General features: G+C 64.5%; 1 protein-coding gene across 9 annotated transcripts; it reads left to right on the top strand.

The window, feature by feature from the left end:
- Window positions 1-490: 490 nt before the first annotated feature.
- Window positions 491-27,339, top strand: DDR1 (discoidin domain receptor tyrosine kinase 1; the record flags this gene model as incomplete). Of its 9 annotated transcripts, none has more annotated exons than XM_082076851.1 (19): window positions 491-575; window positions 644-697; window positions 2,464-2,578; window positions 4,031-4,133; window positions 6,855-7,083; window positions 9,961-10,108; window positions 11,224-11,326; window positions 12,695-12,881; window positions 14,110-14,353; window positions 17,169-17,297; window positions 17,451-17,596; window positions 18,996-19,182; window positions 20,592-20,699; window positions 20,981-21,156; window positions 21,806-21,933; window positions 22,501-22,668; window positions 23,381-23,615; window positions 25,589-25,738; window positions 27,172-27,339. In XM_082076851.1, the coding sequence occupies exons 3-19, from the start codon at window positions 2,470-2,472 to the stop codon at window positions 27,337-27,339; spliced, it is 2,718 nt and encodes a 905-aa protein (XP_081932977.1). In that variant the 5' UTR covers window positions 491-575; window positions 644-697; window positions 2,464-2,469. The 9 variants fall into 9 exon arrangements, 7 of the variants coding, with proteins under 7 accessions (XP_081932977.1, XP_081932978.1, XP_081932979.1 ...); XM_082076854.1 differs by lacking the exons at window positions 491-575; window positions 644-697 and adding exons at window positions 900-1,026; window positions 26,644-26,688 and having other exon boundaries at window positions 25,589-25,693; XM_082076852.1 differs by lacking the exon at window positions 644-697 and having other exon boundaries at window positions 500-575.
- Window positions 27,340-27,972: the final 633 nt, after the last annotated feature.

Here is a 27,972-nt window from a genome sequence, read left to right as displayed (position 1 = left end):
AAAATAACGTCCGGTTACGCCTCCCCGGACGCCTGGGTCCCCCCCCGGACGCCTGGGTCCCCCCGGACGCCTGGGTCCCCCTCCAGCTGTTCTCCCCAACAGCTGCGGCCCCTCCCCCCGCCCCCAGCTGTTGGGGCCGCAGTTGGCGGGACCACGTGTGGACCCAGGCGTCCGGGAGGGACCCAGGCGTCCGGGGCGGGGGGGGGGAGGCCTCCCCCCCATATTTTTAGACCCTGAGACGTTCGGTCACGGCCCAAACATGTGGGGGGAGGGGCCCGGACGCCTGGGTCCCTTTGGGGGGGGCCCCAAAAGGGTGTTTCTTGGGGACCCCCAAAAGATGGTCTCAAGCCCCGCCCCGAAGGGGACCCAGGCGTTCGGGCTCCCGAGCCCCCCTGCTGCCCCCACCCCCCGAGGGGGGACCCAGGCGTCCGGGCCCCCCCCCACTAAAATAAGGAGGGGGAGGAGAGAGAGGAGGAGGAAGGGGGTGGGGAGAGAGGACCCAGGCGTTCGGGAGGACCCAGGCGTCCGGGGGGACCCAGGAGTTCGGGAGGACCCAGAAGTTCGGGAGGAGTCAGGTGTGTGGAGGGACCCAGGCGTCCGGGGACCCAGGCGTCCGGGGACCCAGAAGTTCGGGAGGAGTCAGGTGTGCGGAGGGACCCAGGAGTTCGGGAGGACCCAGGAGTTCGGGAGGAGTCAGGTGTGTGGAGGGACCCAGGCGTCCGGGGACCCAGGCGTCCGGGGACCCAGGAGTTCGGGAGGACCCAGGCGTCCGGGGACCCAGGCGTTTGGGAGGACCCAGGCGTCCGGGGACCCAGGAGTTCGGGAGGACCCAGGCGTCCGGGAGGACCCAGGCGTTCGGGAGGACCCAGGAGTTCGGGAGGACCCAGGCGTCCGGGGGACCCAGGTGTTCGGGAGGGACCCAGGTGTCCGGGGACCCAGGCGTTCGGGAGGACCCAGGCGTTCGGGAGGACCCAGGCGTCCGGGGGACCCAGGCGTTCGGGAGCTGCAGCGCGGAGGATTCGGCCGGTGGGTGCAGGAAATAGGGGGGGGGGTTGGGGGATTTGGGGCCATTTTGGGGAACACTTGGGGGGAGATTTGGGGCCGTTTCAGGGCATTGGGGGCCACTTGGCGCGTTATCGCGTGTCAGCGCATGTTGCTGTGTTGTCGTTGCGTGTTATCACGTGGTGTTGTTGCGTGTTATCACGTGGTGTCGTTGCGTGTTATCGCGTGTCGTTGCGTGTTATCACGTGTCGTCGTTGCGTGTTATCACGTGGTGTCGTTGCGTGTTATCGCGTGTCGTTGCGTGTTATCACGTGTCATTACGTGTTATCACGTGTCGTTGCGTGTTATCGCGTGTCGTTGCGTGTTATCGCGTGGTGTCGTTGTGTGTTATCACGTGGTGTCGTTGCGTGTTATCGCGTGTTGTTGCGTGTTATCGCGTGTCATTACGTGTTATCACGTGTCGTTGCGTGTTGTCCCATGTTGTTGTGGTTTTATCACGTGTAGTCGCATGTTATTGCACCTCATGACGTGTTACCGTGTGTTATCACGTGTTCTCGTGTGTTATCACATGTTGTTCAGGGTTATCACATGTTATCGTGTGTTATCACGTGTTGCTCAGGGTTATTACATGCTATTGTGTGTTATCGTGTGTTATCATGTGTTGTCCAGGGTTATTACATGTGTGTTATCGCATGTTATCGCATGTTGTTCAGGGTTATCATGTGTTATCGTGTGTTATCACATGTTATTGCGTGTAGTTCAGGGTTATTACATGTTATCATGTGTTACCGTGTGTTATCACATGTTATCGCGTGTTGTTAGGGGTTATTACGTGTTATCGTGTGTTATCACATGTTGTTCAGGGTTATCACATGTTATCACATGTTATCGTGTGTTATCGTGTGTTATTGCATGTTATCACGTGTTGTTCAGGGTTATCACATGTTATCACATGTTATCGTGTGTTATCACATGTTGTTCAGGGTTATCACATGTTATCACATGTTATCGTGTGTTATCGTGTGTTATCGCGTGTTATCGCGTGTTGTTCACGGTTATTACATGTTGTCACATGTTATCCCGTGTTGTCGCGTGTTATCGCGTGTCCCGGTCACCGTGTCCCACCCTCAGGTGACACCGCGATGGCCCCGGACGCCTGGGTCCCTCCCGGACGCCTGGGTCCCCTCTGGATCCCCCCTGGATGCCTGGGAGGGGGTGGAACCAGCCCTGGGGGACCCAGGCGTCCGGGAGGGACCCAGGCGTCCGGGCCCCTCCCGCAGGCCCAGCAGCTGGGGGGGAGGGGCACATTCCAGTGGTGCATCATGGGAGCAGCTGCTGCTCTGGGGCTCCCATTGCCCCCCATTGCCCCCCATTGCCCCCCATTGCCCCCCATTGCCCCCCATTGCCCCCCAGTGCCCCCCAGTGCCCCCAGTGAGCCCCAGTGTCCCCCGCTGTCCCCAGGTGCCCATGGGGGTCCTGCCGCTGCCCCTCCCCCTCCTGCTGCTGGCCGCAGGGACCCAGGCGTCCGGGGGGACCCAGGCGTCCGAGCGGGAGACGGACGGACACCTGGACCTGGGTGAGACCCCAGGGGGCGCCGATGCCCCCGTGTCCCCAATGTCCCCATGTCCCCAACAATGTCCCCATGTCCCCAATGTCCCCATGTCCCCAACGATGTCCCCATGTCCCCAGTGTCCCCGTGTCCCCAACGATGTCCCCATGTCCCCAGTGTCCCTAACATCCCCATGTCCCCAATGTCCCCAGTGTCCCCAGCGATGTCCCAGTGTCCCCAGTGTCCCCGTGTCCCCAACGATGTCCCCATGTCCCCAGTGTCCCTAACATCCCCATGTCCCCAATGTCCCCAGTGTCCCCAGCGATGTCCCCATGTCCCCAGCGAAGTCCCCTGTCCTGTGTCCCCAGCGATGTCCCCATGTCCCCAGCGATGTCCCCATGTCCCGGTAATGTCCCCATGTCCCCTGTCCCGTGTCCCCAGCGATGTCCCATGTCCCCAGTGATGTCCCCATGTCCCCGTGTCCCCATGTCCCCAGTGTCCCCGTGTCCCCAGCAATGTCCCCCTGTCCCATGTCCCCGCAATGTCCCCATGTCCCCTGTCCCGTGTCCCCAGCGATGTCCCCATGTCCCCATGTCCCCGCAATGTCCCCATGTCCCCGCAATGTCCCCATGTCCCCACAATGTCCCCATGTCCCCTGTCCTGTGTCCCCAGCGATGTCCCCAGCGATGTCCCCATGTCCCCAGCGATGTCTCCGTGTCCCCAGCGATGTCCCCATGTCCCCAGCGATGTCTCCGTGTCCCCAGCGATGTCTCCATGTCCCCAGCGATGTCCCATGTCCCCAGCGATGTCCCCATGTCCCCGTGTCCCCATGTCCCCAGTGTCCCCGTGTCCCCAGCAATGTCCCCATGTCCCCATGTCCCCGCAATGTCCCCATGTCCCTGTCTGTGTCCCCAGCGATGTCCCCGTGTCCCCGCAATATCCCCATGTCCCCACAATGTCCCCATGTCCCCTGTCCCGTGTCCCCAGCGATGTCCCCATGTCCCCAGCGACGTCCCCATGTCCCCGTGTCCCCATGTCCCCAGTGTCCCCGTGTCCCCAGCAATGTCCCCCTGTCCCATGTCCCCAGCGATGTCCCCATGTCCCGGCAATGTCCCCATGTCCCCTGTCCCGTGTCCCCAGCGATGTCCCCATGTCCCCAGCGATGTCCCCATGTCCCCACGTCCCGTGTCCCCAGCGATGTCCCCATGTCCCCATGTCCCCGTGTCCCCAGCGATGTCCCCATGTCCCCACAATGTCCCCATGTCCCCACAATGTCCCCATGTCCCCATGTCCCCGTGTCCCCAGCGATGTCCCCGTGTCCCCAGCGAAGTCCCCATGTCCCCACAATGTCCCCATGTCCCCTGTCTGTGTCCCCAGCGATGGCCCCATGTCCCCATGTCCCCTGTCCCGTGTCCCCAGCGATGTCCCCATGTCCCCTGTCCCGTGTCCCCACAATGTCCCCATGTCCCGTGTCCCCAGGCCGCTGCCGCTTCGCCCTGGGCATGGGTGACGGGTCCATCCCCGACAGCCGCATCTCGGCCTCCAGCGCCTGGTCCGACTCCACGGCCGCGCGGCACGCACGGTGAGACCAGTACAGACCGGTACAGACCAGTACGGACCAGTACAGACCAGTATAAACCAGTACGGACCAGTACGGACCAGTACGGACCAGTACAGACCGGTACAGACCAGTACAGACCGGTACAGACCGGTACAGACCAGTATAAACCAGTACAGACCAGTACAGACCGGTACAGACCGGTACAGACCGGTACAGACCAGTACAGACCAGTACAGACCGGTACAGACCAGTACAGACCGGTACAGACCGGTACAGACCGGTACAGACCAGTACAGACCAGTACAGACCGGTACAGACCAGTACGGACCAGTATAAACCAGTACAGACCAGTATAAACCAGTACAGACCAGTACAGACCAGTATAAACCAGTACAGACCAGGACAAACCGGTGCCCCCCCGCCTCCCCACCCGGCCCCCTCCTGGTGTCCCTGGGTGGCCCGAGAGTGTCCCCGTGTCCTCTGAGCATCCCCATGTAGCCTCGGGTGTCCCCAAGTGTCCCCATGATGTCCTGATGGCCCTTGGGTGTCCCCATGTCCCCTTGGGTGTCCCCTGGGTGTCCCTTGGGTATCCCCATGTCCCTTGGGTGTCCTTTGGGTGTCTGTGGGATGTCCTGATGTCCCCAAGTGTCCCTTGGGTGTCCCCATGACGTCCCCATGACGTCCCCATGGTGTCCCCATGATGTCCCCATGGTGTCCCCAGGCTGGGCCGCAGTGACGGTGACGGCGCGTGGTGCCCAGTGGGTCCCCATGGTGTCCCCATGGTGTCCCCATGATGTCCCCATGCTGTCCCCATGCTGTCCCCAGGCTGGGCTGCAGTGATGGTGATGGCGCGTGGTCCCCATGACGTCCCCATGACGTCCCCATGGTGTCCCCATGCTGTCCCCATGTCCCCAGGCTGGGCCGCAGTGACGGTGACGGCGCGTGGTGCCCAGTGGGTCCCCATGCTGTCCCCATGCTGTCCCCATGGTGTCCCCATGCTGTCCCCATGATGTCCCCATGTCCCCAGGCTGGGCCGCAGTGACGGTGACGGCGCGTGGTGCCCAGTGGGTCCCCATGCTGTCCCCATGGTGTCCCCATGCTGTCCCCATGCTGTCCCCATGATGTCCCCATGTCCCCAGGCTGGGCCGCAGTGACGGTGACGGCGCGTGGTGCCCAGTGGGTCCCCATGCTGTCCCCATGCTGTCCCCATGCTGTCCCCATGGTGTCCCCATGCTGTCCCCATGGTGTCCCCATGCTGTCCCCATGGTGTCCCCAGGCTGGGCTGCAGTGACGGGGATGGCGCGTGGTGCCCAGCGGGTCCCCATGCTGTCCCCATGCTGTCCCCAGGCTGTCCCCAGGCTGTCCCCAGGCTGTCCCCAAGCTGGGCTGCAGTGATGGTGATGGCGCGTGGTCCCCATGGTGTCCCCATGACGTCCCCATGCTGTCCCCATGTCCCCAGGCTGGGCCGCAGTGACGGTGATGGCGCGTGGTGCCCGGCGGGTCCCCATGGTGTCCCCATGACGTCCCCATGGTGTCCCCATGCTGTCCCCATGACGTCCCCATGCTGTCCCCATGACGTCCCCATGCTGTCCCCATGACGTCCCCATGGTGTCCCCATGGTGTCCCCATGATGTCCCCATGGTGTCCCCATGACGTCCCCATGCTGTCCCCATGTCCCCAGGCTGGGCCGCAGTGACGGTGATGGCGCGTGGTGCCCGGCGGGTCCCCATGGTGTCCCCATGCTGTCCCCATGCTGTCCCCATGCTGTCCCCATGGTGTCCCCATGCTGTCCCCATGTCCCCAGGCTGGGCCGCAGTGACGGTGACGGCGCGTGGTGCCCAGTGGGTCCCCATGGTGTCCCCATGCTGTCCCCATGACGTCCCCATGGTGTCCCCATGCTGTCCCCATGCTGTCCCCATGCTGTCCCCATGATGTCCCCATGCTGTCCCCGTGTCCCCAGGCTGGGCCGCAGTGACGGTGACGGCGCGTGGTGCCCAGTGGGTCCCCATGATGTCCCCATGACGTCCCCATGGTGTCCCCATGGTGTCCCCATGCTGTCCCCATGACGTCCCCATGCTGTCCCCGTGTCCCCAGGCTGGGCCGCAGTGACGGTGACGGCGCGTGGTGCCCAGAGGGTCCCCATGGTGTCCCCATGCTGTCCCCATGCTGTCCCCATGCTGTCCCCATGCTGTCCCCATGCTGTCCCCATGTCCCCAGGCTGGGCCGCAGTGACGGTGACGGCGCGTGGTGCCCAGTGGGTCCCCATGGTGTCCCCATGGTGTCCCCATGGTGTCCCCATGGTGTCCCCATGCTGTCCCCATGACGTCCCCATGCTGTCCCCATGTCCCCAGGCTGGGCCGCAGTGACGGTGACGGCGCGTGGTGCCCGGCGGGTCCCCATGGTGTCCCCATGCTGTCCCCATGCTGTCCCCATGCTGTCCCCATGCTGTCCCCATGCTGTCCCCATGCTGTCCCCATGTCCCCAGGCTGGGCCGCAGTGACGGTGACGGCGCGTGGTGCCCAGTGGGTCCCCATGGTGTCCCCATGGTGTCCCCATGGTGTCCCCATGGTGTCCCCATGCTGTCCCCATGACGTCCCCATGCTGTCCCCATGTCCCCAGGCTGGGCCGCAGTGACGGTGACGGCGCGTGGTGCCCGGCGGGTCCCCATGACGTCCCCATGCTGTCCCCATGCTGTCCCCATGCTGTCCCCATGGTGTCCCCATGCTGTCCCCATGTCCCCAGGCTGGGCCGCAGTGACGGTGACGGCGCGTGGTGCCCGGCGGGTCCCGTGTTCCCGGCGGGTGACGAGTTCCTGGAGGTCGACCTGGGGCGGCTGCACCTGGTGACGCTGGTGGGGACGCAGGGACGCGACGCGGGGGGACACGGCCGCGAGTTCGCCGGCGCCTACGGGCTGCGCTACTCCCGCGACCGGCAGCGCTGGCTGCGCTGGCGCGACCGCTGGGGACAGCAGGTGACACCGCGGCGGCGGGGGCGTTGGGGACATTGGGGGCGTTGGGGGCGTTGGGGACACTGGGGACACTGGGGACATTGGGGACACTGGGGACATTGGGGGCGTTGGGGACATTGGGGGCATTGGGGACATTGGGGGCGTTGGGGACACTGGGGACATTGGGGGCGTTGGGGACATCGGGGGCGTTGGGGATGTTGGGGACATTGGGGATGTTGGGGACATTGGGGGCGTTGGGGACATTGGGGGCGTTGGGGACATTGGGGACATCAGGGGCGTTGGGGACATTGGGGGCGTTGGGGGTGTTGGGGACATTGGGGGTGTTGGGGACATTTGGGACATTGGGGGCGTTGGGGACATTGAGGGCATTGGGGACATTGGGGGCGTTGGGGTCGCTGGGGATGTTGGGGGCGTTGGGGACATCAGGGGCGTTGGGGACATCGGGGGCGTTGGGGACATTGGGGGCGTTGGGGATGTTGGGGACACTGGGGGCATTTGGGACATTGGGGGCGTTGGGGACATTGAGAGCATTGGGGACATTGGGGGCATTGGGGATGTTGGGGACATTGGGGGCGTTGGGGACATTGGGGACATTGGGGGCGTTGGGGACATTGGGGGCGTTGGGGATGTTGGGGACATTGGGGGTGTTGGGGACATTGGGGGCATTGAGGGCATTGGGGACATTGGGGGCATTGGGGACGTTGGGGGCATTGGGGGTGTTGGGGCCATTGGGGGCGTTGGGGACATTGGGGGCGTTGGGGGCGTTGGGGACATTGGGGGCGTTGGGGATGTTGGGGACATTGGGGGCGTTGGGGACATTGGGGACATTGGGGGCGTTGGGGGCGTTGGGGGTGTTGGGGCCATTTGGGACATTGGGGAGATTGGGGACGTTGGGGACACTGGGGGCATTTGGGACATTGGGGGCGTTGGGGACATTGAGGGCATTGGGGACATTGGGGGCGTTGGGGTCGCTGGGGACGTTGGGGGTGTTGGGGACATTGGGGGCGTTGAGGACATTGGGGACATTGGGGGCATTGGGGACAATGGGGGCGTTGGGGGCATTGGGGGCATTGGGGACATTGGGGACATTGGGGGCATTGGGGACATTGGGGGCGTTGGGGACATTGGGGGCGTTGGGGACATTGGGGACATCGGGGGCGTTGGGGACATTGGGGGCGTTGGGGATGTTGGGGACACTGGGGGCATTTGGGACATTGGGGGCGTTGGGGACATTGAGGGCATTGGGGACATTGGGGGCGTTGGGGATGTTGGGGACATTGGGGACATTGGGGACACTGGGGACATTGGGGGCGTTGGGGACATTGGGGGCGTTGGGGATGTTGGGGACATTGGGGGCGTTGGGGACACTGGGGACATTGGGGGCGTTGGGGACATCGGGGGCGTTGGGGATGTTGGGGACATTGGGGGCGTTGGGGACATTGGGGGCGTTGGGGGCGTTGGGGACATTGGGGGCGTTGGGGACATTGAGGGCATTGGGGACATTGGGGGCGTTGGGGTCGCTGGGGATGTTGGGGGTGTTGGGGACATTGGGGACATTGGGGGCGTTGAGGGCATTGGGGACATTGGGGGCATTGGGGACAATGGGGGCGTTGGGGGCGTTGGGGACATTGGGGACGTTGGGGGCATTGGGGACATTGGGGGCATTGGGGACATTGGGGACGTTGGGGACGTTGGGGACATCGGGGGCGTTGGGGAGATTGGGTACATTGGGGGCGTTGGGGACGTTGGGGACATTGGGGACATTGGGGAGATTGGGGACGTTGGGGGCGTTGGGGACGTTGGGGGTGTTGGGGGCGTTGGGGGCGTTGGGGACATTGGGGGCGTTGGGGATGTTGGGGACATTGGGGGCGTTGGGGACATTGGGAGCGTTGGGGATGTTGGGGACACTGGGGGCATTTGGGACATTGGGGGCGTTGGGGACATTGAGGGCATTGGGGACATTGGGGGCGTTGGGGATGTTGGGGACATTGGGGACATTGGGGACACTGGGGACATTGGGGGCGTTGGGGACATTGGGGGCATTGGGGACATTGGGGACATTGGGGGCATTTAGGACATTGGGGGCGTTGGGGGCGTTTGGGACGTTGGGGACATTGGGGCCATTGGGGACGTTGGGGGCGTTGGGGATGTTGGGGACATTGGGGGCATTTGGGACATTGGGGGCGTTGGTGGTGTTGGGGGCGTTGGGGACGTTGGGGTCACTGGGGACGTTGGGGCAGTTGGGGACATTGGGGGCATTTGGGACATTGGGGACATTGGGGGCATTTGGGACATTGGGGGCGTTGGGGACATTGGGGGTGTTGGGGGTGTTGGGGACGTTGGGGACACTGGGGACCGTGTGTCCCCATGTGTCCCCATGTGTCCCCGTGTGTCCCTGTGTGTCCCTGTGTGTTCCTGTGTGACGTGGTGTCCCCGTGTGTCTCCGTGTGTCCCCACGTGTCCCCCTGTGCCGTGGTGTCCCCACGTGTCCCTGCATGACCCGGTGTCCTCGTGTGTCCCCATGTGCTGTGGTGTCCCCGTGTGTCCCCACGTGTCCCCGTGTGTCCCCCTGTGCCGCGGTGTCCCCGTGTGTCCCTGCATGACCCGGTGTCCCCGTGTGTCCCCGTGTGACGCGGTGTCCCCGGTGTCCCCATGTCCCCGGTGTCCCCGTGTGACGCGGTGTCCCCGGTGTCCCCATGTCCCCGTGTGTCCCCGGTGTCCCCGTGTGTCCCCGTGTGTCCCCGTGTGTCCCGGTGTCCCCGTGTGTCCCCGTGTGACGCGGTGTCCCCGGTGTCCCCATGTCCCCGGTGTCCCCGTGTGTCCCCGTGTGTCCCCATGTGTCCCCGGTGTCCCCATGTCCCCGGTGTCCCCGCGCGGCAGGTGATCGAGGGGAACGAGGACCCGCGGGGGGTGGTGCTGAAGGACCTGTCCCCGCCGCTGGTGGCGCGAGCGCTGCGGGTGTATCCGCGGGCACCGCGCGCCATGAGCGTCTGCCTGCGCATCGAGCTCTACGGCTGCCCCTGGGACGGTGCGTCACCCTGTCACCGTGTGTCACCGTGTGTGTCACCGTGTGTGTCACCGTGTGTGTCACCGTGTGTGTCACCGTGTGTGTCACCCTGTCACCCTGTCACCCCGCGCCATGAGCGTCTGCCTGCGCATCGAGCTCTACGGCTGCCCCTGGGACGGTGCGTCACCGTGTGTGTCACCGTGTGTCACCGTGTGTGTCACCGTGTGTGTCACCGTGTGTGTCACCGTGTCACCGTGTGTGTCACCGTGTGTGTCACCGTGTGTGTCACCCTGTCACCCTGTCACCGCGCGCCATGAGCGTCTGCCTGCGCATCGAGCTCTACGGCTGCCCCTGGGACGGTGCGTCACCCTGTCACCGTGTGTCACCGTGTGTGTCACCGTGTGTGTCACCGTGTGTGTCACCCCTGTCACCGCCTGTCACCCCCATGTCACCCTGTGTCACCCCCCACCCTGTCACCCCCTGGTGTCACCTCCTCTCCAGCCCCCCGTGTCCCCCCCGTCCCCATGGTGACGTGTCCCCGTGTCCCCCCGTGTCCCCCCCGTCCCCATGGTCACGTGTCCCCCCCTGTGTCCCCCCCGTCCCCATGGTCACATGTCCTTGTGTCCCCCCCCGTGTCCCCCCCGTCCCCATGGTCACCTGTCCCCATGTCCCCCCCGTGTCCCCCCCGTCCCCATGGTGACGTGTCCCCCCCCGTGTCCCCCCCGTCCCCATGGTCACGTGTCCCCCCCCGTGTCCCCCCGTCCCCATGGTCACGTGTCCCCCCCCATGTCCCCCCCGTCCCCATGGTCACGTGTCCCCCCCCGTGTCCCCCCCCGTGTCCCCCCCGTCCCCATGGTCACGTGTCCCCCCCCGTGTCCCCCCCCGTGTCCCCCCGTCCCCATGGTCACGTGTCCCCCCCGTGTCCCCCCCGTCCCCATGGTGACGTGTCCCCCCCCGTGTCCCCCCGTCCCCATGGTCACGTGTCCCCCCCCCGTGTCCCCCCCGTCCCCATGGTGACGTGTCCCCCCCGTGTCCCCCCGTCCCCATGGTCACGTGTCCCCCCCGTGTCCCCCCGTCCCCATGGTGACGTGTCCCCCCCGTGTCCCCATGGTCACGTGTCCCCCCCGTGTCCCCAGCCGGTCTCGTGTCCTACACGGCCCCTCAGGGACAGGTGATGACCTTTGACCCCGCGCCCATCGTCCTCAACGACTCCACCTACGACGGCTTCAGCGTCGGGGGGTGAGTCACGGCCCCAGGGTCCCCAGTGTCCCCAAGGGTCCCCAAGGGTCCCCAAGGGTCCCCAAAACAGCCTCTGGTGTCCCCAAGTGTCCCCAAGGGTCCCCAAAGCAGCCTCTGGTGTCCCCAAGTGTCCCCAAACTGTCCCCAGACTGTCCCCAAGTGTCCCCAAGGGTCCCCAAACTGTCCCCAGACTGTCCCAAACTGTCCCCAAGTGTCCCCAAACTGTCCCCAAGGGTCCCCAAGTGTCCCCAAGGGTCCCCAAGGGTCCCCAAGGGTCCCCAAACCAGCCTCTGGTGTCCCCAAGTGTCCCCAAACTGTCCCCAGTGTCCCCAAGTGTCCCCAAGGGTCCCCAAGGGTCTCCAAACCAGCCTCTGGTGTCCCCAAGTGTCCTCAAACTGTCCCCAAGGGTCCCCAAGTGTCTCCAAACTGTCCCCAAGGGTCCCCAAACTGTCCCCAAGTGTCCTCAAACTGTCCCCAAGGGTCCCCAAACTGTCCCCAAGTGTCCCCAAAGCAGCCTCTGGTGTCCCCAAACTGTCCCCAGACTGTCCCCAAGTGTCCCCAAGTGTCCCCAAGGGTCCCCAAGGGTCCCCAAACCAGCCTCTGGTGTCCCCAAGTGTCCCCAGACTGTCCCCAAGTGTCCCCAAGTGTCCCCAAGGGTCCCCAAGGGTCCCCAAACCAGCCTCTGGTGTCCCCAAGTGTCCCCAGACTGTCCCCAAGTGTCCTCAAAGTGTCCCCAAGGGTCCCCAAACCAGCCTCTGGTGTCCCCAAGTGTCCCCAAACTGTCCCCAAGTGTCCCCAAACTGTCCCCAAGGGTCCCCAAACTGTCCCCAAGGGTCCCCAAGTGTCCCCAAGGGTCCCCAAACTGTCCCCAAGTGTCCCCAAGGGTCCCCAAGGGTCCCCAAACCAGCCTCTGGTGTCCCCAAGTGTCCCCAGACTGTCCCCAAACTGTCCCCAGACTGTCCCCAAGTGTCCCCAAACTGTCCCCAAGGGTCTCCAAACTGTCCCCAAGTGTCCCCAAGTGTCCCCAAGGGTCTCCAAACCAGCCTCTGGTGTCCCCAAGTGTCCCCAAACTGTCCCCAGACTGTCCCCAAGTGTCTCCAAGTGTCCTCAAAGTGTCCCCAAGTGTCCCCAGACGTCCCCAAACCAGCCTCTGGTGTCCCCAAGGGTCCCCAAACTGTCCCCAAGGGTCCCCAAAACAGCCCCTGGTGTCCCCAAATTGGGCTCTAGGTCCCTTGTGGAGGTTCCCGGGTGGGCGGGGCTTGGGGACCCAGGCGTCCGGTGCCCTTTGACCCCCCAACCTCCCCCATGTGGGGTTTCCCGGGTGGGCGGGGCTTGGGGACCCAGGCGTCCGGTGCCCTCTGACCCCAGGCTGCAGTTCGGGGGGCTGGGCCAGCTGGCGGACGGCGCGCTGGGATTGGACGATTTCCGGCGCAGCCGCGAGCGCCGCCTGTGGGCGGGGTACGACTACGTGGGGTGGAGCCGCCCCCCGGGGCCACGCCCCCTCCTGCCCATGGAGTTCCAGTTCCTGCAGCTGCGCCGCTTCCGCGCCATGCAGGTGCATCATGGGATAGCGGGGGAGCGTGGGAACGAGCTCAGTGGTGCCCCAAGGGATCATGGGAATGGGTTAAGTGGGTGCCTGGAGGATCATGGGAATGGGGGCAATGGGGACCCCAAAGGCTCATGGGAGTGGGGGCAATGGGGACCCCAAAGGATCATGGGAGTGGGGGCAATGGGGACCCCAAAGGATCATGGGAGTGGGGGCAATGGGGACCCCAAAGGATCATGGGAGTGGGGGCAATGGGGACCCCAAAGGATCATGGGAATGGGGTAAGTGGGTGCCCAGAGGATCATGGGAATGGGGGCAATGGGGACACCAAAGGATCATGGGAGTGGGGGCAATGGGGACCCCAAGGGATCATGGGAGTGGGGGCAATGGGGACCCCAAGGGATCATGGGAATGGGGTAGGTGGGTGCCTGGAGCATCATGGGAGTGGGGGCAAGAGGGATCCCAAAGGATCATGGGAATGGGGTAAGTGGGTGCCTGGAGCATCATGGGAGTGGGGGCAATGGGGACCCCAAAGGATCATGGGAGTGGGGGCAATGGGGACCCCAAAGGATCATGGGAATGGGGTAAGTGGGTGCCTGGAGCATCATGGGAGTGGGGGCAATGGGGACCCCAAAGGATCATGGGAGTGGGGGCAATGGGGACCGCAAAGGATCATGGGAGTGGGGGCAATGGGGACCCCAAAGGATCATGGGAGTGGGGTAAGTGGGTGCCTGGAGGATCATGGGAATGGGGGCAATGGGGACCCCAAAGGATCATGGGAGTGGGGGCAATGGGGACCCCAAAGGATCATGGGAGTGGGGTAAATGGGTGCCTGGAGGATCATGGGAATGGGGGCAATGGGGACCCCAAAGGATCATGGGAATGGATTAAGTGGGTGCCTGGAGCATTATGGGAGTGGGGGCAATGGGGACCGCAAAGGATCATGGGAGTGGGGGCAATGGGGACCCCAAAGGATCATGGGAGTGGGGTAAGTGGGTGCCTGGAGGATCATGGGAATGGGGGCAATAGGGACCCCAAAGGATCATGGGAGTGGGGTAAGTGGGTGCCTGGAGCATCATGGGAACGGGCTCAATGGTGCCCAGAGGCTCATGGGAGGTCGGGCGGGGCCTCAGCCCAAATGCCGCGTGGGATTGGTCGGCCACGACGCAGCCCCACCCAAACCTCCATCTCCACGTCTCATTGGCCGCCCCGGCTTAGCCCCGCCCCCCGCCCCCAGGTGCACTGCAACAGCATGCGGGCGCTGGGCGTGGCCGCCTTCCGGCAGGTGTCCTGCCGCTTCCGCCGCAGCGCGGGCGGCGCCTGGGACGCGCCCCTCACCCACCGGCCGGGCGGGGCCGCGCGGGACCGCGGCGCCGGCACCGTCACCGTCCCCCTGCGCGGGCGCCGCGGGCGCGTGGTGCAGTGCCGCTTCGCCTTCGCCGCGCGCTGGCTGCTCTTCAGCGAGGTCACCTTCCACTCGGGTGCGGGGTCAGGGGGTCACTGGTTGGGTGGTGGGGTCACTGGGTGGGTTCAGGATTGGTTGGTTGGGTCATGGGGTCATTGGTTGGGTCAAGGGGTTGTTGGTTGGGTCATGGGGTCGTTGGCTGGATCAAAGGTTGCTTGGTTAATGGAGCTGTTGGGTCATGGGGTCATTGGTTGGGTGGTGGGGTCATTGGGTGGGTCATGGGGTCACTGGTTGGGTCATGGGGTCATTGGTTGGGTCATGGGGTCATTGGTTGGGTCATGGGGTCATTGGTTGGGTCATGGGGTCATTGGTTGGGTCATGGGGTCACTGGTTGGGTCATGGGGTCATTGGTTGGGTGGTGGGGTCACTGGTTGGGTCATGGGGTCATTGGTTGGGTCATGGGGTCATTGGGTGGGTCATGGGGTCATTGGGTGGGTCATGGGGTCATTGTTTGGGTCATGGGGTCACTGGTTGGGTGGTGGGGTCATTGGTTTGGTCATGGGGTCATTGGTTGGGTCATGGGGTCATTGGGTGGGTCATGGGGTCATTGGTTGGGTCATGGGGTCATTGGTTGGGTCATGGGGTCGTTGGTTGGGTCATGGGGTCATTGGTTGGGTCATGGGGTCATTGGTTGGGTCATGGGGTCGTTGGTTGGGTGGTGGGGTCATTGGTTGGGTCATGGGGTCATTGGTTGGGTCATGGGGTCATTGGTTGGGTCATGGGGTCATTGGTTGGGTCATGGGGTCATTGGTTGGGTCATGGGGTCGTTGGTTGGGTCATGGGGTCGTTGGTTGGGTCATGGGGTCATTGGGTGGGTCATGGGGTCATTGGTTGGGTCATGGGGTCATTGGGTGGGTGGTGGGGTCACTGGTTGGGTGGTGGGGTCATTGGTTGGGTCATGGGGTCATTGGTTGGGTCATGGGGTCATTGGTTGGGTCATGGGGTCATTGGTTGGGTGGTGGGGTCATTGGGTGGGTCATGGGGTCATTGGTTGGGTCATGGGGTCATGGGGTGGGTCATGGGGTCATTGGGTGGGTCATGGGGTCATTGGGTGGGTCATGGGGTCATTGGTTGGGTCATGGGGTCATTGTTTGGGTGGTGGGGTCACTGGTTGGGTCATGGGGTCGTTGGTTGGATCAAGGGTTGGTTGGTTAATGGAGTTGTTGGGTCATGGGGTCATTGGTTGGGTGGTGGGGTCATTGGGTGGGTCATGGGGTCATTGGTTTGGTCATGGGGTCATTGGTTTGGTGGTGGGGTCACTGGTTGGGTCATGGGGTCATTGGTTGGGTCATGGGCTCACTGGTTGGGTCAAGGATTGGATGGTTTGGTCATGGGGTCATTGGTTGGGTCATGGGGTCATTGGTTGGGTGGTGGGGTCACTGGTTGGGTCATGGGGTCATTGGGTGGGTCATGGGGTCATTGGGTGGGTCATGGGGTCGTTGGTTGGGTGGTGGGGTCATTGGTTGGGTCATGGGGTCATTGGTTGGGTCATGGGGTCGTTGGTTGGGTGGTGGGGTCATTGGGTGGGTCATGGGGTCATTGGGTGGGTCATGGGGTCATTGGTTGGGTGGTGGGGTCATTGGGTGGGTCATGGGGTCATTGGTTGGGTCATGGGGTCATTGGGTGGGTCATGGGGTCATTGGTTGGGTCATGGGGTCATTGGTTGGGTCATGGGGTCATTGGTTGGGTCATGGGGTCATTGGTTGGGTGGTGGGGTCATTGGTTGGGTCATGGGGTCATTGGGTGGGTCATGGGGTCATTGGTTGGGTGGTGGGGTCATTGGTTGGGTCATGGGGTCATTGGGTGGGTCATGGGGTCATTGGTTGGGTCATGGGGTCATTGGTTGGGTCATGGGGTCATTGGGTGGGTCATGGGGTCACTGGTTGGGTCATGGGGTCATTGGGTGGGTCATGGGGTCACTGGTTGGGTGGTGGGGTCACTGGTTGGGTCATGGGGTCATTGGGTGGGTAGTGGGGTCACTGGTTGGGTCATGGGGTCATTGGGTGGGTCATGGGGTCATTGGTTGGGTCATGGGGTCATTGGTTGGGTCATGGGGTCATTGGGTGGGTCATGGGGTCATTGGTTGGGTCATGGGGTCATTGGGTGGGTGGTGGGGTCATTGGTTGGGTCATGGGGTCGTTGGTTGGATCAAGGGTTGGTTGGTTAATGGAGCTGTTGGGTCATGGGGTCATTGGTTGGGTCATGGGGTCATTGGTTTGGTCATGGGGTCATTGGTTGGGTCATGGGGTCATTGGTTGGGTCATGGGGTCATTGGGTGGGTGGTGGGGTCATTGGTTGGGTCATGGGGTCATTGGTTTGGTCATGGGGTCATTGGTTGGGTCATGGGGTCATTGGTTGGGTCATGGGGTCATTGGGTGGGTCATGGGGTCATTGGTTGGGTCATGGGGTCATTGGGTGGGTCATGGGGTCATTGGTTGGGTCATGGGGTCATTGGGTGGGTCATGGGGTCATTGGTTGGGTCATGGGGTCATTGGGTGGGTCATGGGGTCATTGGGTGGGTCATGGGGTCATTGGTTGGGTCATGGGGTCATTGGTTGGGTGGTGGGGTCATTGGTTGGGTCATGGGGTCATTGGGTGGGTCATGGGGTCGTTGGTTGGGTCATGGGGTCATTGGTTGGGTCATGGGGTCATTGGTTGGGTGGTGGGGTCACTGGTTGGGTTCAGGATTGGTTGGTTGGGTCATGTGGTCACTGGTTGGGTTCAGGATTGGTTGGTTGGGTCATGTGGTCACTGGTGGGTGCCGGGCTGGTTGCCCACTGGTTGCCCAGTGCCGGGCTGCTGGGTGAACTGGTCGACCCCTCTCCCCACAGAGGTGGTGGAGGAGGTGGGCGTGGCCAGCGGGTGGCCCCCGGCCCCGCCCCCTGACCCCTCGGCCGTGGCATTGGCCAGCCCAGAGGTCCCCTGGCCTGAGGACACGCCCACCAACGGCACCACCCTGGGTAAGGCGGGGCCTAAGTGGGCGGGGCCTAAGTGGGTGTGGGTAAGTGGGTGGGGCCTAAGTGGGTGGGGCCTAAGTGGATGTGCCATAAATGGGTGGGGCTTGAGGGGGTGGGCCCCCCAGGGCGTCTGCCAATCAGCAGCCTCCGCCGCAGCCCCCGAGGCGGAGCAGCCAGTGGCCAAGGCGGAGCCCAGCCAGCCGCCCGCCCTGATTGGCTGCCTGGTGGCCATCATCCTGCTGCTATTGGCCGTCATCGTCCTCATCCTCTGGCGGCAGCACTGGAGGAGGGTCCTGGGGAAGGTGAGGGGGCCACTGGGAGCAACTGGGGGGTCAACTGGGTTGAACTGGGAGGAGCTGGTGGGGTCAACTGGGTTGAACTGGTTGAACTGGTTGAACTGGGAGGAGCTGGTGGGGTGTAACTGGTTGAACTGGTGTAACTGGGAGGAGCTGGTGGGGTCAACTGGGTTGAACTGGTTGAACTGGTTGAACTGGGAGGAGCTGGTGGGGTGTAACTGGTTGAACTGGTGTAACTGGGAGGAGCTGGTTGAAGTGCATTGCACTGGGTTGCACTGGGTTGAACTGGTTGAACTGGTGTAACCGGGAGGAGCCGGTTGAACTGAACTGGGTGTAACGGGTGTAACGGGTGTGACCGGGAGGAGCTGTTTGAACTGAACTGGGTGTAACGGGTGTGACGGGTGTGACGGGTGTAACCGGGAGGAGCCGGTTGAACTGAACTGGGTGTAATGGGTGTAACGGGTGTGATGGGTGTGACGGGTGTAACCAGGAGGAGCCGGTTGAACTGAACTGGGTGTAACGGGTGTAACGGGTGTAATGGGTGTGACGGGTGTGACGGGTGTGACGGGTGTGACGGGTGTAACCGGGAGGAGCCGGTTGAACTGAACTGGGTGTAACGGGTGTGACGGGTGTGATGGGTGTAACTGGGAGGAGCTGGTTGAACTGAACTGGGTGTAACGGGTGTGACGGGTGTAACCGGGAGGAGCCGGTTGAACTGAACTGGGTGTAACGGGTGTGACGGGTGTAACCGGGAGGAGCCAGTTGAACTGAACTGGGTGTAACGGGTGTAACGGGTGTGACGGGTGTGACCGGGAGGAGCCGGTTGAACTGAACTGGGTGTAACGGGCGTGACGGGTGTAACCGGGAGGAGCTGGTTGAACTGAACTGGGTGTAACGGGTGTAACAGGTGTAATGGGTTTGACGGGTGTGACGGGTGTAACGGGTGTGACGGGTGTAACCGGGAGGAGCCGGTTGAACTGAACTGGGTGTAACGGGTGTGACGGGTGTGACGGGTGTAACGGGCGTGACGGGTGTGACCGGGAGGAGCTGGTTGACCTGACCGGGGTTTTACCGGCACACCGGGGTGACCGGGAGGAGCTGGTTGACCTGACCGTGGTTTTACCGGCACACCGGGGTGACCGGGAGGAGCTGGTTGAACCAACGTGGTTTTACCGGCACACCGGGGTGACCGGGAGGAGCTGGTTGACCTGACCGTGGTTTTACCGGCACACCGGGGTGACCGGGAGGAGCTGGTTGAACCAACGTGGTTTTACCGGCACACCGGGGTGACCGGGAGGAGCTGGTTGACCTGACCGTGGTTTTACCGGCACACCGGGGTGACCGGGAGGAGCTGGTTGAACCAACGGGGTTTTACCGGCACACCGGGGTGACCGCGCACCCGCAGGCGCGGCGCCGGCCCTGGCAGGACGAGCTGCGGGCGCAGCTCTCGGCGCCGGGTGACGCCGTCGTCATCAACAACGCGACGGGGGCGGGGCGGGGCCCCCCCCGCTACGAGCGCGTCCCCCCGGCGCCCGGCGACTACCAGGAGCCCGCCCCCCCCCGCCCTACGCGGCCGCCGCCCCCCGCACACGGTGAGCGGGGGAGGGGGGGATGGGGGGAGACCCCATGGATGGTCATGGTGGTTGGATGGTGATGGTGGTTGGATGGTGAGGGTTGGATGGTGATGATGGTTGGATGGTGATGGTGGTTGGATGGTGATGGTGGTTGGATGGTGATGATGGTTGGATGGTGATGGTGGTTGGATGGTGATGGTGGTTGGATGATGATGATGGTTGGATGGTGATGGTTGGATGATGATGGTTGGATGATGGTGATGGTTGGATGATGGTGATGGTTGGATGGTGATGATGGTTGGATGGTGATGGTTGGATGATGGTGATGGTTGGATGGTGATGATGGTTGGATGATGATGATGGTTGGATGGTGATGATGGTTGGATGATGATGATGGTTGGATGATGATGGTGGTTGGATGATGATGGTGGTTGGATGATGATGGTTGGACGGTGATGATGGTTGGATGATGATGGTTGGATGGTGATGGTTGGATGATGATGATGGTTGGATGATGATGGTTGGATGATGATGGTTGGATGATGACGGTTGGATGATGGTTGGATGATGATGGTTGGATGGTGATGACGGTTGGATGATGATGATGGTTGGATGATGATGGTTGGATGATGATGGTTGGATGACGGTTGAATGATGATGACGGTTGGATGATGATGATGGTTGGATGATGATGGTTGGATGATGATGGTTGGATGATGATGATGGTTGGATGATGATGGTTGGATGATGATGACGGTTGGATGATGATGACGGTTGGATGATGATGGTTGGATGATGGTTGAATGATGATGACGGTTGGATGATGATGATGGTTGGATGATGATGGTTGGATGATGATGGTGGTTGGATGATGATGACGGTTGGATGATGATGGTTGGATGATGATGACGGTTGGATGATGATGACGGTTGGATGATGATGGTTGGATGATGGTTGAATGATGATGACGGTTGGATGATGATGATGGTTGGATGATGATGGTTGGATGATGATGACGGTTGGATGATGATGGTTGGATGATGGTTGGATGATGATGGTTGAATGATGATGATGGTTGGATGATGATGGTTGGATGGTGATGGTTGGATGATGATGGTTGGATGATGATGACGGTTGGATGATGACGGTTGGATGATGACGGTTGGATGATGATGGTTGGATGATGGTTGGATGATGATGGTTGAATGATGATGATGGTTGAATGATGATGATGGTTGGATGATGGTTGGATGATGATGGTTGGTTGGCTGGCTGGCACCATGGGGAGCTGGGTAGATGATTGGTTGTCCAATGGTTGCTTGGCTGAGGGCTGATTGGCTGTTTGGCACCACATGGGGCGTGGCAGCCACCCTAGTGCCAGCCAATTGGACACCTCCCAGCCCCTGACCCCGCCCCTTCCGCCACAGCCCCCCTGGCCAACCCGGCCTATCGCCTCCTGCTGGCCACCTATGCCCAGCCAATGGGAGGGCTCGCTCGGGCCCCGCCCAATGGGGCCAAGCCAATCAACACGGATGGTAAGGAAGCCCTGCCCCCCCTTGGCCACACCCCCTTCCCCAAAGTCCCACCCCCTTCTGAAGCCCCACCCCTCCCTGAACCCCACCCTTTCCCAAGCCCCACCCCAAGAAGTCCCACCTGTTTCTGAAGCCCCACCCCCTCTCCTAAGCCCCGCCTCTTTCCCCCATATCCCCTCCCCCTCTGTCCTCCCCCTCGTAGCTCCGCCCCCTCCCGCGCCCGCCCCCCTGCTGTAGCCCCACCCCCTTTAGCCCCGCCCCCACTGACCCGCCCTCTCCCCCAGGATTGGTGGAGCCCGAGGGGGGGGCGGGCGCGTACGCCGAGGCTGACGTCACCGGAGGCTCCGCCTACGCCCTGGCCGGCCCCGCCCCCGGCCCCGCCCCCAGCCCCCCCCTCCCCGCCTTCCCCGGGCGCCGCCTCCGCTTCCGCGAGAAACTGGGGGAGGGGCAGTTTGGAGAGGTAAGCCCCGCCCCCACCCCCCCCAGTGCGGGCCCCGCCCCCTGCATAAGCTCCACCCCCGCTGTGACAGCGCCCCCCATGTCCCACCCATTTAGCTCTGGCACCGCCCCCTCCTTCCGGCCCCTCCCCCTCGAGAAGCCCCGCCCCCTCCCGTCAACCCCATGCAAGGGGTGTGGCCAAGAGGCCACGCCCATCCACTAAACCACACCCCCCCGGAAAGCCCCACCCTATTAGCTCTGCCTCTGGAGGTGAAGCCACGCCCCCTTGCAGAAAGCCACGCCCCTTATGCTTAATCCCCACCCAGGTACATCCAGCCCCGCCCCCAGGGAGCTCGGCCCCGCCCCTGAGGGCACAGCCCCGCCCCCAGGGAGCTCGGCCCCGCCCCTGAGGGCACAGCCCCGCCCCCAGGGAGCTCGGCCCCGCCCCTGAGGGCTCAGCTCCGCCCCCAGGGAGTTCAGCCCCACCCCCCGGGTGTTCAGCCCCGCCCCTGAGGGCTCAGCCCCGCCCCCAGGGAGCTCGGCCCTGCCCCTGAGGGCTCAGCTCCGCCCCCAGGGAGTTCAGCCCCACCCCCCGGGTGTTCAGCCCCGCCCCTGAGGGCTCAGCCCCGCCCCTGAGGGCTCAGCCCCGCCCCCGGCGCGCCCCCCCCCAGGTGCTGCTGTGCGAGGTGGAGGAGCCGCAGGCCCTGCCCCCCTCGGCGCGGCCCCCCGAGCTGCCCCCCGGGCGCCCCCTGCTGGTGGCCGTCAAGGTGCTGCGCCCCGACGCCTCCAAGAACGCCAGGTGGGGGCGGGGCCAAGGCCGGGGGCGGGGCCACAGTGGGGGGCAAAGGGGGAGGGGCGACGGCAAAAGAGGTGGGGTTTCAGAAGGGGCGTGGCTTCAGAAGGGGCGTGGCTTCGGGAAAGGGTGTGACTTTTGGAAAAGGGGCGTGGCTTCAGAAAGGGGTGTGGCTTCAGAAAGGGGTGTGGCTTCAGAAAGGGGTGTGGCTTCAGAAAGAGGTGTGGCTTCAGAAAGGGGTGTGGCCTCAGAAGGGGTGTGGCTTCAGAAAGGGGCGTGGCTTCAGAAAGAGGCGTGGCTTCAGAAGGGGTGTGGCCTCAGAAGGGGTGTGGCCTCAGAAGGGGTCTGGCTTACAGAAAGGGGTGTGGTTTCAGGAAAGGGCGTGGCCTCGGGAAGGGCACGGCTTCACCCCAAGGGGGGCGGGGCCGGTATTAGTGGAGGGTGTGACCAAGTGGGCGTGTCCCGAGGGAGCCCTCCCATTGGCCGGGTGTACCACGCGACCCACCGGGAGGCGCTAGAGGAAGGGGGCGGGGCCGGGGGGAGGGGGCGGGGCCGGAAGTGACGCGGGGGCAGGCGGGACTTCCTGCAGGAGGCGCGGACGCTGGGGCGGCTGCGCGACCCCCACATCGTGCGGCTGCTGGGCGTGGTCGGGGGGGCGGGGCCACTCGCCATCGTCACCGAGTACATGGAGCACGGCGACCTGCACCAGTTCCTGGCCGGGGCACAGGGACACGCCCTCAGGTGGGGACACGCCCCTCCAGGCCACGCCCCCTCTGTTCCTTTCCCCTTCCGAGTCCTTTTTGGGGCTCCTGCCCCTTTAAGATCCTTTTAGCCCCCTCCCCTCCCCCCAACCCCAAATCCAACACCCCCTAAACTCTGCTCCCTTAAGCCCCGCCCTCTTAGATCCCGCCTCCTTAAGCCCCTCCCCTGAAGTGCTGCCCCTCTGAAGTCCCACCCCCTGAAGCCCCGCCCCAAGCCCCTGCCCCCCTTAAGCCCCACCCCCTGAAGACCTGTCCCGAGGCCCCGCCCCTCTGAAGCCCCGCCCCGAGGCCCCGCCCCTCTGAAGCCCTGCCCCTCTGAAGCCCTGCCCCCCTGAATCCCCGCCCCAAGGCTCCGCCCCCTGAATCCTCGCCCCGAGGCTCCGCCCCTCTGAAGCCCCACCCCAGAGGCCACGCCCCTCTGAAGCCCCTCCCCCTGAAGCCCCGCCCTTCTGAAGCCCCTTTCCCATGCCCCACCCCTCTGAAGCTCCACCCCCGAAACCCCTCCCCTGAAGCCCCGCCCCTCTGAAGCCCCGCCCCTCTGAAGCCCCTCCGCAAGGCCCCTCCCCTCTGAAGCCCCGCCCCTCTGAAGCCCCGCCCTTCTGGAGCCCCTTTCCCATGCCCCACCCGTCTGAAGCTCCACCCCCGAAGCCCCGCCCCGAGGCCCCGCCCCTCTGAAGCCCCTCCCCTCGCAGCCTGGGCACGCTGCTGCGGCTGGGCGCGCAGATCGCGGCCGGGATGCGGTTCCTGGCGGCGCGGAACGTGGTGCACCGGGACCTGGCCACGCGCAACTGCCTGGTGGGCTCGGGCTTCCGCGTCAAGGTGGCCGACTTCGGCATGAGCCGCCAGCTCTACGCGCGCCACTACTACCGCGTGCGCGGCCGCGCGCTGCTGCCCATCCGCTGGATGGCCTGGGAGTGCATCCTGCTGGTGAGCAAGGGGCGGGGCTTCGGGGGGCGGGGCTTCGGGGGCGGGGCTTCGGGGGGCGGGGCTTCAGAGGGGCGGGGCTGCGGGGGGCGGGGCTGCTGCCCGTCCGCTGGATGGCCTGGGAGTGCATCCTGCTGTTGAGCAAGGGGCGGGGCTCCGGGGGGCGGGGCTCCGGGGGGCGGGGCAGCTGCCCATCCGCTGGATGGCCTGGGAGTGCATCCTGCTGGTGAGCAAGGGGCGGGGCTTAAAGGGGGCGGGGCTTAAAGGGGGCGGGGCTTAAAGGGGGCGGGGCTGCTGCCCATCCGCTGGATGGCCTGGGAGTGCATCCTGCTGGTGAGCGTGGGGCGGGGCCTCGGGGGCGGGGCTCCGGGGGGCGGGGCTTCGGGTGGCGGGGCTTCAGAGGGGCGGGGCTGCGGGGGGCGGGGCTGCTGCCCATCCGCTGGATGGCCTGGGAGTGCATCCTGCTGGTGAGCAAGGGGCGGGGCTTCGGGGGGCGGGGCTGCGGGGGCCGGGGCTGCGGGGGGCGGGGTGCTGCCCATCCGCTGGATGGCCTGGGAGTGCATCCTGCTGGTGAGCAAGGGGCGGGGCATCGGGGGGCGGGGCTTCAGAGGGGCGGGGCTGCGGGGGCGGGGCTGCGGGGGGCGGGGCTGCTGCCCATCCGCTGGATGGCCTGGGAGTGCATCCTGCTGGTGAGCAAGGGGCGGGGCTTAAAGGGGCGGGGTTTAAAGGGGGCGGGGCTTAAAGGGGGGGCGGGGCTTAAAGGGGGCGGGGCTTAAAGGGGGGGGCGGGGCTTAAAGGGGGCGGGGCTTAAAGGGGGCGGGGCTGCTGCCCATCTGCTGGATGGCCTGGGAGTGCATCCTGCTGGTGAGCAAGGGGCGGGGCTTCGGGGGGCGGGGCTGCGGGGGCGGGGCTGCGGGGGGCGGGGCTGCTGCCCATCCGCTGGATGGCCTGGGAGTGCATCCTGCTGGTGAGCAAGGGGCGGGGCTTCGGGGGGCGGGGCTTCAGAGGGGCGGGGCTGCGGGGGGCGGGGCTGCTGCCCATCCGCTGGATGGCCTGGGAGTGCATCCTGCTGGTGAGCAAGGGGCGGGGCTTCGGGGGGCGGGGCTTCAGAGGGGCGGGGCTGCGGGGGCGGGGCTGCGGGGGGCGGGGCTGCTGCCCATCCGCTGGATGGCCTGGGAGTGCATCCTGCTGGTGAGCAAGGGGCGGGGCTTAAAGGGGCGGGGCTGCGGGGGGCGGGGCTCCGGGGGGCGGGGCTGCGGGGGGCGGGGCTGCTGCCCATCCGCTGGATGGCCTGGGAGTGCATCCTGCTGGTGAGCAAGGGGCGGGGCTTAAAGGGGGTGGGGTTAAAGGGGGTGTGGCTTAAAGGGGTGGGGTTAAATGGGGTGGGGTTAAAGGAGGTGGGGATAAAGGGGCGGGGTTTAAGGGGGCGGGGTGAAAGCGGATGGGGATAAAGGGGTTGGGGGAATAGAGGAGCTGTGTGGCCTTGGGGAAGAGGGAGGGGCGGGGCTAAAGCAAAGGGGCGGGGCTTGATGGCTTGATGGGGTGGAGCTTAAGGGGGCGGGGCTTAAAGCTGTGGGAGCTCATGGGGTGGGGTGAAAGGGGGTGGGATTGAGGGGCGTGGTGGGGGCGTGGCTAAGGGGGCGTGGTGGGGCGTGGCTAAGGGGCGTGGCTAGGTGGGCGTGGCTGGGGGTGGCTAGGGGCGTGGCTAAGGGGACGTGGCTAAGGGGACGTGGCGGGGTGGGGCTAAGGGGCGGGGCTAAGAGGGCATGGCAGGGGATGTGGCGGGGTGTGGCTAAGGGGTGTGGCTAAGGGGCGTGGCCAAGGGGGCGTGGCAGGGGAAGTGGTGGGGTGTGGCTAAGGGGCATGGCTAAGGGGCGTGGCTAAGAGTTGTGGCGGGGGCGTGGCTAGGGGGCGTGGCTAAGGGGCGTAGCTAAGGGGCGTGGCTAATGGGGCGTGGCTAAGGGGCGTGGCCGCAGGGGACGTTCTCGCCGGCCAGCGACGCGTGGGCGTTCGGGGTGACGCTGTGGGAGGTGCTGACGCGGTGCCGGGAGCAGCCGTACGGGGCGCTGAGTGACGAGCAGGTGATCGGCAACGCCCGGCGCCACTGCCAGGGGCTGGGGGCACAGGTACGGCTGGGGCACTGGGACGGACTGGGAGCACTGGGACGGACTGGGATGGACTGGGAGGGACTGGGAGCACTGGGATGGACTGGGAGCACTGGGACGGACTGGGATGGACTGGGACGGACTGGGACGGACTGGGATGGACTGGGATGGACTGGGAGCACTGGGATGGACTGGGAGGGACTGGGACGGAGTGGGATGGACTGGGAGGGACTGGGAGCACTGGGACGGACTGGGACGGACTGGGATGGACTGGGAGGGACTGGGATGGACTGGGATGGACTGGGAGTACTGGGATGGACTGGGATGGACTGGGATGGACTGGGATGGACTGGGAGGGACTGGGAGGGACTGGGAGCACTGGGATGGACTGGGAGGGACTGGGATGGACTGGGATGGACTGGGATGGACTGGGATGGACTGGGAGGGACTGGGAGTGACTGGGATGGACTGGGATGGACTGGGAGCACTGGGATGGACTGGGATTGGGGGCACTGGGATGGACTGGGAGGGACTGGGAGGGACTGGGAGGGACTGGGATGGACTGGGAGGGACTGGGATGGACTGGGATGGACTGGGAGCACTGGGATGGACTGGGATGGACTGGGATGGACTGGGAGCACTGGGATGGACTGGGATGGACTGGGAGGGACTGGGAGCACTGGGATGGACTGGGATGGACTGGGACGGACTGGGAGCACTGGGATGGACTGGGATGGACTGGGAGGGACTGGGAGGGACTGGGAGCACTGGGATGGACTGGGAGGGACTGGGATGGACTGGGATGGACTGGGATGGACTGGGAGTGACTGGGAGGGACTGGGACGGACTGGGATGGACTGGGATGGACTGGGATGGACTGGGAGGGACTGGGATGGACTGGGATGGACTGGGAGCACTGGGAGCAGGTGATCGGCAACGCCCAGCGCCACTGCCAGGGGCTGGGGGCGCAGGTACGGGCTGGGGCACTGGGAGGGACTGGGACGGACTGGGAGCACTGGGACTGGGGGGACTGGGAGGGACTGGGAGCACTGGGACGGACTGGGAGGGACTGGGATGGACTGGGAGGGACTGGGAGCACTGGGATGGACTGGGATGGACTGGGATGGACTGGGAGGGACTGGGAGGGACTGGGAGGGACTGGGAGGGACTGGGATGGACTGGGAGGGACTGGGAGGGACTGGGAGTACTGGGATGGACTGGGATGGACTGGGATGGACTGGGATGGACTGGGATGGACTGGGATGGACTGGGAGGGACTGGGAGGGACTGGGATGGACTGGGAGGGACTGGGACTGGGAGCACTGGGAGGGGTTGGGGGTCACTGGGAGCACTGGGAGGTGCTCCCGACTACCCCAGTTCCTCCCAGTTCCCCCGTGACCCCCGGGTGACCCCTGGGTGACCCCGGGTGACCCCGTGCCCCCGGGTGACCCCAGGAGTACCTGCCCCGCCCCCCCGGCTGCCCCCCCGCCCTCCACGAGCTCATGTTGAGCTGCTGGGCCCGCGAGGCGCCGGCGCGGCCCGACTTCGGCAGCCTGCACCGGAGCCTGTGCCGGCACCGGGATGAGCCTGAGCCTTCATCATCATCATCATCATCGTCATGATCATCATCATCATCACCATCATCACCATCATCCCGCGCGGCCCGACTTCGGCAGCCTGCACCGCAGCCTGTGCCGGCACCGGGATGAGCCTTCATCACCATCGTCATCATCATCATGATCATCATCATCATCATCGTCATGATCATCATCATCATCACCATCATCATCGTCATGATCATCATCATCACCATCATCATCATCACCATCATCCCGCGCGGCCCGACTTCGGCAGCCTGCACCGGAGCCTGTGCCGGCACCGCGACGAGCCTTCATCATCATCATCATCATCATCGTCATGATCATCATCATCATCATCATCATCATCCCGCGCGGCCCGACTTCGGCAGCCTGCACCGGAGCCTGTGCCGGCACCGCGACGAGCCTTCATCATCATCATCATCATCATCATCATCATCATCATCGTCATGATCATCATCACCATCATCATCGTCATGATCATCATCATCATCATCACCATCATCCCGCGCGGCCCGACTTCGGCAGCCTGCACCGGAGCCTGTGCCGGCACCAGGATGAGCCTTCATCACCATCATCATCATCATCATCGACCCTGCACCGGAGCCTGTGCCGGCACCAGGATGAGCCTTCATCACCATCATCATCATCATCATC

This window comes from Streptopelia decaocto (assembly GCF_964273445.1).
Source record: "Streptopelia decaocto genome assembly, contig: HAP1_SCAFFOLD_430, whole genome shotgun sequence".
Classification (NCBI taxonomy): Eukaryota; Metazoa; Chordata; class Aves; order Columbiformes; family Columbidae; genus Streptopelia; species Streptopelia decaocto.
The sequence above is the reverse complement of the archived record's forward strand: the minus strand, read 5'-3'. Positions and strand labels throughout refer to the sequence as shown.